The sequence below is a fragment of the Pteropus medius genome, unplaced genomic scaffold (genome assembly GCF_902729225.1).
Source record: "Pteropus medius unplaced genomic scaffold, Ma_sr-lr_union100, whole genome shotgun sequence".
Taxonomy (NCBI): Eukaryota; Metazoa; Chordata; class Mammalia; order Chiroptera; family Pteropodidae; genus Pteropus; species Pteropus medius.
Genome location: NW_024342644.1, coordinates 8,083,963 through 8,096,189, shown reverse-complemented (window position 1 = coordinate 8,096,189; position 12,227 = coordinate 8,083,963). Strand labels below are relative to the sequence as shown.

At 39.4% G+C, this 12,227-nt stretch overlaps 1 protein-coding gene across 23 annotated transcripts in view; it reads left to right on the top strand.

The window, feature by feature from the left end:
* Window positions 1-11,826, top strand: part of FBXO34 (F-box protein 34) — a 70,607-nt gene extending 58,781 nt beyond the window's left edge. For 17 of the 23 annotated variants that reach the window (XM_039866559.1, XM_039866541.1, XM_039866546.1 and 14 more), the window contains one exon: window positions 8,573-11,826. In XM_039866559.1, coding sequence (XP_039722493.1) covers window positions 8,583-10,727 — 2,145 coding nt within the window. In that variant the 5' untranslated portion in view covers window positions 8,573-8,582 and the 3' untranslated portion in view covers window positions 10,728-11,826. Of the gene's footprint in view, window positions 1-333; window positions 443-8,572 lie in introns of all 23 variants that reach the window. The other 6 variants (XM_039866553.1, XM_039866556.1, XM_039866558.1 and 3 more) reach the window with 1 other exon arrangement.
* Window positions 11,827-12,227: the final 401 nt, after the last annotated feature.

The following is a 12,227-nucleotide window of genomic DNA, read 5'->3' as shown; positions in this document are numbered from 1 at the left end:
TTCATGAAGATGTTACATTATAATGTCCAGGTTTGGAAAGAATGATTTAATAAATTCTGGCAGCAACATGTTTACAGTTGATGGGTCTGTAATAACATGGAAAATGCTTGTAAAAAAGTAGAACATTGTATGTACAAGGTGATTATAATCGTGTTAAGTAAATATATATGTCCAGGAATTTCCAGGGAATAGGACTTAAAAGGGCTGTTTTAGCCCCATGACTTCCTTTCAGATTCTGTATTTATACAAAACTCATTCTAAAGGCCCAAAAGTTTACCCTGAATGGAGAGTTCTTTATACCTTTATAACCATACTTTTTATATTTGTCTTTAGGAATTCCAGATTTAGTTGAATTCTGCAGAGTGAGATGGCTGTGGGGTACAAAGATGAAAACAGACCTTCTGTGTACTCAAGGAGTAGTTTTATATGAGAGATAAGACAAGTACGTAAACCCCTGTATGTAATTTTTTTGTCTAGTAACTTGACAGTTTAGTCTTCTCGGTGCCTAATGATTGGTTTACTGTACTATTAGATTTCTCACATTTACCCCTTGGAAATACTAATTTTTAACTCCGATATTTAAATTGGCTGTGGTCAGCTCTAGAAATAGGTCCCGAAGCAGCAACTTTTTTTAGTTTTCTGTTGACCATAAACCTCATTTGTTTACAAATGGTCGTTCTTAAAGTGTACCAGCTAGTGCATGGGCTGCCACTGCAGTCTTGGTTCAACAGAGCCAAGAAGAATGTGGTAGAAGAGACGGTAATTACTAAACAGCTAGACCCAGTCAGGACTGTGACTTAGGCTGTATTTCTCAGGTAAATACCATGAGTCCTATTTCTGAAGCAATCTCCTCATTTCCTTCCACCCCCACCCAGGATTGCTGACAAAAGTCTTAACTTGATAGCTCTTTTGTCTGCATTGATACTGCAGGCAAACTGTGTTCCCTGGTGCCTTAGTATTTGTTACACTCAATTTTGACTTTTTATCTCTTTTTTTCCTTTGAGATAAGCCATTTTAAAATTCAGTTACCTATAATGGTGCTAATGTGCCAGCCGGTGCCCAGCTGGCTGTGTTAGGTACTTGGCTCAAGATTGAGGCACCCAACTCAGGGGGTGTGTGATGCTGGTAGACAAGAAAAGTGTAGTGCTGCATTTACACTCTAGAATTAGTAGCTGTTCTCTTATTTTTCACATCAAACTTTATTTGGCACCTAATGGATTTTTGAACTGCGTTCATGGCTAGTATTAGAATCTTTACCATTTATTTCCTAGGAGAGGTGACATCCCTATGCCCGAGTTACTTACATTGTAAGTTACATCCTTTAATTTATCAGAGCATAAATTAAAGCTCTGACCAGTTCTTTGAAAGTAATGCATGTGCAAGTGATGTCAAAAATTGCTATTGCCTTAAAAATATATAAATTTATATAAAATATATGTGGAAAAATGATTTGTTTCAAAGTAGGAGAAAAGCATCAGCTAATTCAAGGAAGTAACAGTTCACTATATGAAAGGGTAGAGGTTTTCCTTTGTTTTCTGTAAGAAACATTAGGATAGGAAAAATAAGCATTTTTAATAGGAATGCTGAATATCTCAAAATCTGTGGAGGCAGAATTTACTTGGTAATGCTCAATATACATCTCAAACATATTAACGATTTTCATGGAACTATACTTTATTGGGTTTCATTTGGATTTTGATGTTTATTCTAGTTGGGGCTACCAAACTGTAGATGTCTCATCAGCTTAGGTAGCAATAAATTGTGATATGCTAGAGTTTTGTATTTGTTTTATGTCACAGGAGCAATAGGACAGATCTGTGAACTACCGTTCACTGGATTACCTTAGATAACAAACATGGTAATTTTTAAAAAATTAAATACTTCAACTTGTGTCTATCCCCAGCTGTTATTTAATAATTCAAAATAGCCTGAACAAGTGTTCTTTCTCTTCCAGGCCCTCCCCTTTCCTCCCTACTCCAAGAAAAGAGGGGAGGGGGGGACCCATGTAAACTAACATAATGTCAGTAATTCACTATTTTGCAATACTGTTTAACTGTGGTAGGTGTCTCGTCTGTTGTGATCACAATGGAAGAGCAAAGTAATGGCTACCATTCCTAATTTGTAATATTCCTTTATATTATATTTTATATATTTTGTTGCCCCATCAAGCTTATCATAACCTTTATTTTTCTAGACGTTAGCTTTATTTGGTCTTTAATCATGATATCGAATCTATATTACAGATAACCGTAAAGTAGGTGTGTGCTGTACTTAAATACCATTGTGAATTCTAAGAATGATGAAAAAGCTGTGAGCAGTGAGTTCTTGAAAACCATGTGTGCATGTTTCCAAAGACTATTTTCTGTGTTTATTACTCACTATTAATAGACAATAAAGGATTTTTCCATTAAAGTGTGCACTACTAACCATCCAACCCTCCTGAGGCAAACTTCAAAGTTCTCATGAAATAGCCTTAGAGAATGTTCCTTTAAAAAAAAAAAAAAAAAGTCAACTCTTCCTGAAAAAAGTCATTTCCCAATATTTGGGAGTTCAGTTTGAGAAATACCATCTTTTCTGATTTAGAGTTTATTGTTTCGTTAAGGCGTTTTGTTAAGGCGCTCTGTGAGAGTTAGATGCATCCTATCCATGTTTAGAGGCTTATGGAGAGATGTCTTTTCTAGTGCCTCTACTGTATTCACACACTCCTGATCTTGGTACTTTTCCACTTTAATAGCCATGAAAGCAGTTTTTACATGCTTTTATATTAGCATGGCTTCCTATGTAATATGATATATCTGCTATGATTCATCACAGTTTTGTATTGAAGTTATATGTGGCACTTAGGAAAAATTAATTCAGTTTGTAAGATGAAAACTCTTTGAATAGATGCTATCAGAATTATTTAAATTTATTTGTGTCATAATTGAACCTAGGATTTTATATGCTTGCTTTTTTTTTTTTTGGTAGCAAGGACAGTATAGATCTAGGGGACACTTACCTGATTCTAATCTTAAATCTACCACTTCTAGCTGTGGGGCTTCAAAAGTCATTTTAGCTCTGTTACTTCATTTGCAAAAACAAGGATTTCATTACATATACGTGCAGTAACTTGCTTGTGTTGCTGATCACTTCTATAGTGGTCCAGTGAAAAAGGCGGTAATAAGATGTTCTCTGGAAGCTTTTACATTTTTAAAGAAACTGAACTTATTTACTGTGTACTTTTTTCCCCTCTAAAGGTATCTTTCAGGGACTATTCTATTTTTATTCCTCTGACTTTTTATAAATAAAGAGTAGCTCTTATTATGCTAATAAATGATGACTCCTTTTTGGAAACATTCCTGTACCTTTAATGAAGCAGAAAGAAACAGAAAATGCCTTATTGTCTAACCTGTTTTTTTTTAATCATTAATTTTTCTTCTAACCTGTTTTGAAGTTTAGTACCTTAGACTAGGAGTGACAAGTTAGAAAGCAGGCATCTGCCTTTCATGTTAGGCTTCTATTAGCACTAAGCCTATTAGCACTAAGAGAAACCCTGTATTTCCCCATTCTAGCCCCATATTGTCATTTGATTGCTCATTGATCAAGTTTATCCGTCCACAGACAACAGGTAATAGTAGTATGACTCTTTAGATTTTGGCATTTATCCAAGCACTTTATTTCCTAAGCAAAGTTAAATTCTCTTCCATGGCTTCATTTTAGGATTGTACACTATGTTTAAGTGAGTTCCAGCTTTTTTGAGTTGAAATCAGAAGTTACAGTCTAAAAGGAATAATTGAATTATTTAAAAGCAGAATTTTGGCCTCTACTAGAGGAAAGTTAAGTTTTAATTGATTCATTGTTATATTTCACCTTATTCCTGGAAAGGATTTAAGGTGACAGGTACATACAAAGACTTTACAGCCAAGTTCCATGAAAGAGTTGCTGAGGTTCAGTTTCTCACCTTCCAGTCACTCCTGTACTCACTTCCATGAGCTCTGGCTGTGCCCCGATCACCCATTGTAGTTCCTCACAGCAGAGTCACCAGGGACTCCATGAGTTAACTGGAAACAGTTCTTTATTTGACCTTGCTGAAGAGTCTAGAAGTGACTGTTCCTTCCTTTTATGTACATTTTTTTCTGATTATAATGAATATGTAACATATTCATTGTGAAATTTTTGAAAAAAGGCATCTGTAATCTCTATTTAGAAAACTTTCTTATCGAAATGTTTCTTTGACAACTTTCCTCTCCCTTTCCTCCTATTCTCTTGGCCAGACCTGTGTCAGTCTGCCTACTAGATAGCTCTATCTTGCAGTCAGTCAGCCTTTCTTAAAACTGAACTTACCTCGGCTTCCCCTGCTCCAAATCTGCACAGCTGCTTTGTCACCATCTCACTAAAAGGTACTGAAACCGTAATTTTTTTTCTTCCTTTTTCTTTTTTGAGCAAGACACTGAAATACAGCAGACAGGAATAGCTTCATTAGAAGGGAAAGTAAAGCAGCAGAACACTTCCAGACGTGGAAGCGGCCCGAGCAGCAGAAGAGCGGCTCAGAAGGCCCAAGGGCTCACAGGCCAGTACTGAAGCTTCCAGATGAGGATCCATTCTTGACTCCTTCCTTTCCTTTAACCTCCATTTATGATTAGTAGCTAAAATCCTGCCTCTTCTTTCTTGCTATTTATTCCATTTACTTGTCACTTTCCAGTCATGGTGCCTGAGGTTGGACTCTGATTATTTCTCATCTGCCTCAGTTTCCCAAAAGCATCATCTACTTTTGAATCTTTTAAGACTTCATTTATCTTCCTTCAGGGCTTAGCTTAGAAAATCAGGGCTTCTCTGACCTCTTTTCTGCATCTTCAAGACTGAACTTGGTGCTGATGGTCCCCTCGCCTCCCTTCATACACTCCTTCCTTCTCTACACCCCTCTTGCAGTCCCCTCAACTCTTCCAGCACCCTGTACTATCCTTATAATACGCATCTCATTCTATTGTAATTTTTATATACGTTTCTGTCTCCTTAAAGGCAGCAGTTATGTCTTATTTATAATTACACCAGTAATATCCAGCCCAGAGTGTTAAGTCAGTTTTTTAAACTAAATGGATAGAAGGAAATGGCAGTAAATATGAAAAAATTTTGAAGCTGTTGTGTTAGTTTTATGGTTCTTAAAATTTGTATCTTAAGTGATATGATTGGCCTTCATCTACCTAGCCCTGTGGTAATGGTTCTGTGAACAAGCTCCAAAGTATGAAGTATAGTAGTAAGGCAAAGCAGGAGTGAAGCTAATAGGCTGACTAGGGCGGGCTCCCCCACCTGGCCTTGCACTGATAAAGAGGGTAGGCTTTCCTGTAGCTAACAGCAGTGAGGCCAAGATAAGATGGCTGCTTAAACTAGGGCAGTCGTGCTAGGGATCAAGAAGATGGAGCGTATTAGTGACTTGGTGATTGAATTTGGGGGTCAGGGAGAAGGAACTCAAGTGACTGAACTTTCTAGCTTGGTTGACTAGGTACTTGATGTTATCATTAACTAGTTGTGTTGATTTTTGAGATTCTTTTTGACATCCAGGTAAGTATGTCTACTAGGCAGGAAATAGAATATGAAGTTTGGGAGAATATACCACTGGAAAATCATCAGTATGTGGGTGTTAAAACCACAAGAGATCACTTCGATATATGGCTTAAGAGTAATGATGGTCTAGAAAAACAAAGGACTCAGGAACACTGATGTTTAAGGGCTAGAGAAGAGGAGATGAGAACTGGGAAAGCAGTATTAAAGAAACTGAGAAATTGGAGTTGAACAGGACATTTGGCAATAAAGAGGCCATTAACTTTTTTCTGCTTTAAAGAGAATAACAAGAAATGGGCTGTCTTTACCCAGCTGTTAGAATGAATGCTTCAGTATGGACAGTCTGCCCGGCTTTTTGTTGGGCCGTCCCACCTCACCCCTGTTGAGGTAGCACAGCTACCTCAGCCCAGCCCAAGTCCAGAATCCGCTGACATGCTTACATCAGATCTAACACGTGACCTTTAAAGTTCTTTCCAAATTAAATCTAAGGTTAAAAACAGATTCTAACCCAATCCCAGAAACCCTGATTCAGTGGGCTCAGGGATCTTAAATTTTTACAAGGACATTTCTGATCATCTGAGGAACACTCATGTGTAAGTAGGTGCTATAACCCTGCATTTTATTTAATTGCAAAAGAGCAGGACTTTATTATGGTGAACTTTAAAAATACAATTGTGGTGAAGAGGTTGGCAACCATGGAAACCTGGCTGGAGCTTTCTGCAGTGTCTGAGGGAGTTAGGTGGGGGTGGGAAAGCGCCATCATTTGGTGTAATCTCTTAGAGATATAAAGTTTATATTTTATGGATTTTTTTGTCCTGCTCATATCCTTGTGGTCCAGCACCCATATTTTGGCCGTTTCTTACTCTCAGTCTTGCCAGCACATTTCTATTTTCTGCCTCAGGGCCTTCAAGGCCGGCAAAGGAAGGGGAGAGATTAATATCCTAGGCAGCCTTTAAACTGTTGAGAAGTGAGCCTCAATGTTCTGCCTCCTTCAGGGTGCCCGCAGAATCGTCCCCCCACCCTCCAGTAGTCACTCTGATTGCATCAAATGACCTTATTAACTTTCTTCTTCCCTGTTGTACCTTAACTTCCCTCACTTCTGTCCTCTGATCATATCCTGTTTAATCATGCTAAAACCTTATCTATTAGTAATGTGTCATTTGAGCTGACTTTACAGGGTAATAAATGCAAACAAAACCCTTCTGTAATCACACTAGTTTTTCTTAATGCCTCTATCACTTTAGCACCTAAAATAATGTGTGGGGGAGGAAGGCGAAGAGAACATACTGTGCAATGCAGAATGCCACACATATTGCTGAAGTTTAAATTTATTCTGTAATGAGATCATTATGTGAGAATTTATTGGATTTTTCAACAACTTCTTTTATTTGAGTTGTTCAATTTAGAGAGAAGTCGAAGGGATATGAAAAACCAGAAAATTGTTGACACAGAGATAGCATTAGATGTCCTTCTTTTATTCATCGATTTGTTTTTTTCATATATCTTCATCTTGTCCTTGAAGAATTCTGGGTGGTTCTTTTTGTAAGATAAAATTTTAAAATGCAATGATAGGAAACTACTAAAAATGTTAAAATGCAGAAAAGGGGAAGATCTGTACAGATTTAGGATATAAATTGCTAAAGATCAGAAACAAACCAATCTGATCTATTTCAGGGATACCTTTGAAAAAAAGATACCTCGCGAGCCTTAAGTGCAAGATTTCTCTTTACCTAGCTAGAAGATACTCATATGTGTATTTCTTCTTTTATATGAGACTGGACTCTAGGAATTAAAAGTTGAAGTGAAAGGTAAACTCGTTCTGGGTAATCACTTTCATATTTGATGATAAAACTGATCTCTGAAAGCAGTCACTATAGAAGCTGCCACATTGCAGATACTCAGTAAATGTTACAGAGTGAATGAGAGAGGAACATGCTGAGTTGCCCAATATGTATGTCTTAGACTGGTGTCCCCATGAGTGAGAGTAAGACTCCACGTGCTTAGACCTGTGGGGCTCTTGCCTCACTTCCACCAACCTGAGACTGCAAGTGTTCGTTTCGGACTGTAGGGGTTTTTTGTAGGAGACCAGGAATTTCAACAAAAACACTTTCTCAGAATGTTCTGTGTAGGAATGGGCAATTTTGATGTATAAATTGACGATATCATTAGATAGATAATCTAGTATTCCAACCCCTCAGTTAACATTTTAACTCAGACTCAGAGGGGAAGTGACTTGTCCAAGGTAGAATCACCTGGTCTGGTTAATTAGTGATATGACAAGGACTAGGACACAGATATCCGCATGTCATCTTTTTGTCTGAGTTTTAAAATGGCTCCCATCTCTACCCCAGGTCAGGGGAGAAAACAACGCACTGTTTCAGTGAATTAGTTTATAAAGTGTTTTTTAGAATTAATAAAGATTGTGGGTTCTAGATTTGATTTACAATATTTGCAGAAAAATTAGTCAGAGCTTATACAAATAGATTTAGAAAATCAAGACTATTAGGTGGGCAAAGCACATAAGCAAACAAGTGAAAAATTAGAAACATCTAAATATTCAACAGTATAGAAATAGCTTAGAAAGCAATATAACAATTTTGATAGACTTTTGCAACCAATGAAATATTAGTTGTGATGACTTAGAAATAATCTACTAGGAATTCTGGACGAGTTCCTTTTCTGTTTTCCTTTCTTACTGGGATATTTTCGGTAAGTTCAAATTTCTTTACATTTAAAGTGCTAATTTTATGAATAGAATGTTGACTAACGTCAGTTTTCCGAAGTTCTCTTAATCTGTTCACTGAGTCTGAAATTCACCAATTTGTTTTCTGGCCTGTACACCACAGAAAGTGGTTATTTTGCTGCTGTTATTCTCAATCTGTACATTAAAAGCACGCTGAAATGAGAGTTGAAGACTTAGTGATCTGCTAGAAAATGTTCGTTACTTGCTAGAACCATCTGAGTGTAAGTTAGAAAAAAACTTGCCTAAAAACAAAATCGCTGTTGTAATCAAATATGTATTTCTTTTCTGTAGAGCCTCTGTTATGCACCTAAAGCCATATTGGAAACTCCAGAAGAAAGCACGACCTCTGGAAATCAGCACGGAAACTCTGAGAACTCCTATGAGCCACCAAGAGGCTATAAATGATGAAAAATGCAGAGCTAGCTACATGAAACCAGGTGTCTTTCCTTCCACCTCTCCTGGTAAAGCGTCATCGCGAAAGCCTTTTGGGATCCTTTCTCCAAATGTTCTGTGCAGTATGAGTGGGAAGAGTCCTGTAGAGAGCAGCTTGAATGTTAAAACCAAGAAGAATGCACCATCTGCAACAATCCACCAGGGCGAAGAAGGGGAAGGGCCGCTTGATATCTGGGCTGTGGTGAAACCAGGAAATACCAAGGAGAAAATTGCATTCTTTGCAGCCCACCAGTGTAGCAATAGGATAGGATCTATGAAAATAAAAAGCTCCTGGGATATTGATGGGAGAGCTACTAAAAGAAGGAAAAAATCAGGGGATCTTAAAAAAGCTAAGATACAGTTAGAAAGGATGAGGGAAGTCAACAACAGCAGGTGCTACCAGCCTGAGCCTTTTGCGTGTGGCATTGAGCACTGTTCTGTGCATTATGTGAGTGACAGTGGGGACGGCGTCTATGCTGGGAGACCTCTCTCGGTCGTACAGATGGTTGCCTTCCTCGAGCAGAGAGCCAGTGCTCTGCTAGCCAGCTGTGCAAAAAATTGCACTAACTCACCTGCCATGGTGAGGTTTTCTGGGCAATCCAGAAGTGTGCCCCCAGCCTCCGAGCCCTTCTCTTCCCCAGGAGCTTGTGAAGAACCCACAGAAAGGGGAAATCCTGAGGTCGGTGAACCACAGAGTGAGCCAGTCCGTGTCCTTGACATGGTAGCCAGGCTGGAATCTGAGTGCCTCAAGCGGCAGAGCCATCGTGAGCCTGGGAGCCTCTCGAGGAATAACAGCTTCCGTCGAAATGTAGGCCGGGTGTTGCTTGCAAATGGCACTCAGGCAGATGAAAGCAAAACAATCAAAGGCACCTTGGAGGCACCCGACACTCAGGTGAATCTTGCGGGTTCTGTGTCTGTGGACTGTGGCTCCTCAAGAGCTGACCATTGTTCTCTGAAGGGAGACCAGGCCTGGGATGGTGCTCCTCGGGGCTGCCCCTCATTGCCAGCAGGTGTGAGTTTCCACATGGACAGTGCAGCATTAGAGCCAGATCAGCAAACTGCTGTGAAAAACAGCAATGGATATGATGTGGAAATGACAGAGGAACTTGTTGAGTCACCTGTTCCTCCTCATACCTGTCCCCAAGCCATTGAGTTGCCCACAGATGCTGTTGATTGTGTGAATAGAGAGCTTGTGCCACTTACTAGCCAAAATCCTGATCAGAGAAGAAGAGAATCTGTGTGCATTAGTATCACTGTATCCAAGGTAGAGAAAGACCAGCCTTCTGGTTTAAAGTCCACTGAAGACCCACTTCCAGGGATGTTGTTTTTTTTGCCACCTGGTGAGCATCAGTCGGACTGTCCCCAGTCGAATGAAAGTGCAACAAAAGAGTCTTCCAAAGCCAGCCAGCTTGAAGATGCTGCTGAAGGTGGCAGTGCAGCTGAGGAAAAAAAAGTTTCAGCTGATTCATTTGTCCCACCAGCCTCTCCTGTGGAAAATACATCACCGGTGCTCGAGGCATCCAGTTGGAAGAAGCAGGTGTCTCATGACTTTCTGGAGACCAGGTTTAAAATCCAGCAGCTTTTGGAGCCTCAGCAGTACATGGCTTTCCTACCCCACCACATTATGGTGAAAATCTTCAGGTTACTTCCCACCAAGAGTTTAGTGGCTCTTAAATGTACCTGCTGCTATTTTAAGTTTATCATTGAATACTATAACATCAGGCCAGCAGATTCTCGCTGGGTTCGAGATCCACGCTATAGAGAGGATCCTTGCAAGCAGTGCAAGAAAAAATATGTGAAAGGGGATGTGTCCCTGTGCCGGTGGCACCCCAAACCCTATTGCCAGGCATTACCCTATGGGCCAGGATACTGGATGTGCTGCCATCGGTCTCAGAAGGGCTTCCCTGGCTGTAAACTGGGGCTTCATGACAATCACTGGGTCCCTGCTTGCCACAGCTTTAATCGGGCAATCCATAAGAAAGCAAAAGGGACCGAAACTGAAGAGGAATACTGAAGTCTGTGTGAGAGGCGACAAAATGATTTTTAAAACTGCAAAATACCACCTAGATATACCGTTCAAGTGAGTGTTGCCCCTCAGAGCCATGTCTCTAGGAGAGTCTGTACTTACTCTGTCAGGATTGCCATTGCTCAGGCTTTTTTTTTTTTTTTTTTTTTTTCTTCTGTTAATTTACAAGCTGTACAAGAAAATTGGTCTCATCATTTTATAGTGGTGCCTCACATTTGATCCAGGGTGGTAGCCCACAGTTTCATTCACTTGGCTGTGAATAATTATGTCTGTTTTCCGAAATCAAATCCATTTCTCAGAGAATGAAGACTTGCCTCCATCAAGGACATTCAGAAGAGTTCATTGCAGGCCGTGCAGGCAGTCCCCAAAAAAGGGTTCCAGAAATGTTTCGAGCACTGGCACCATATTTGCAATAAGTGAGTAGTGTCCTACGAAAAGAATAGCAGCACTCTTGGATGAAAAGTATGCTTACGAAGGAAAAGTCAGGCACCTTACCTTAGACTTTGTATGCTTGATTCTGTGAGATTGATGTTTGTGGTTGGAGATGGATTTCATGCCCTGTGGTGTTTACAGTGTATATAATGGTTGTGTTTTCATAGGGCTGTGAAAGTGCACATTAAACCCGAGCGCCTTTACCTTAGATGAGTGCTTTTGGCCCCTCTGTAAATAACACAGTTAAAATCCAGTTGTATATAGTGGACAGCTGACTGAACAACATAATCACCACAATGCAGCTAGGATAGTGTTGCGGCTATAGTTGTGTGTTTTTTATTGTCTCAAATTTGTACATCCTGTATAAAATATGAATGTTTCCCAAATAAACTATGAATGTTTCCTGTATAATATATGAATGTTTCTGAGAAGAAACTCTAAATAGTTGAGGTTAACCTGTTGAAAAAATACCAAATAATGGTTTAACTGGACAACTTTAAAATTAGCATAGAGAACAATCCTTTGTTATATTTTAGTGATCCACCAAGAATGAGAGAATATTATATAGTCAGATTATAACATTTTTGTCTACTTTATTTCTGTCTGGTTACATTTTTTTTTTTAATTTCAATAAAAACTTGCATCTTAAATGAGACCTGAGTTTTGCAGAGTTTTTCCTCCTTTTTTGAAATAATGATGTAAATTGAGTTGTAAGAGTTAAAAACTTTTTGAGGCATCTTAACATCTTAACATTATAAGCTTACAGTTTTACAGTCCTTTAGCTTGAGTTTGTCATCTGCCCAACACCCACTGTATATCCCGTTGGAAGAGGTATTATCTAGGACAGTGGTCCCCAACCTTGTTGGCACCAGGGACCTGTGCTCCTGAGAATCTATTGCCTGATGATCAGAGGTGGAGCTGAGGCAGTGATGCTAGCGCTGGGGCATGGCTGCAAATACAGATGAAGTTTCGCTTGCTCACTAGCTGCTCACTTCCTGCTATGCGGCCTGGTTCTTTACAGGCCACGGACTGGTACTGGTCTGTGGCCCAGGGATT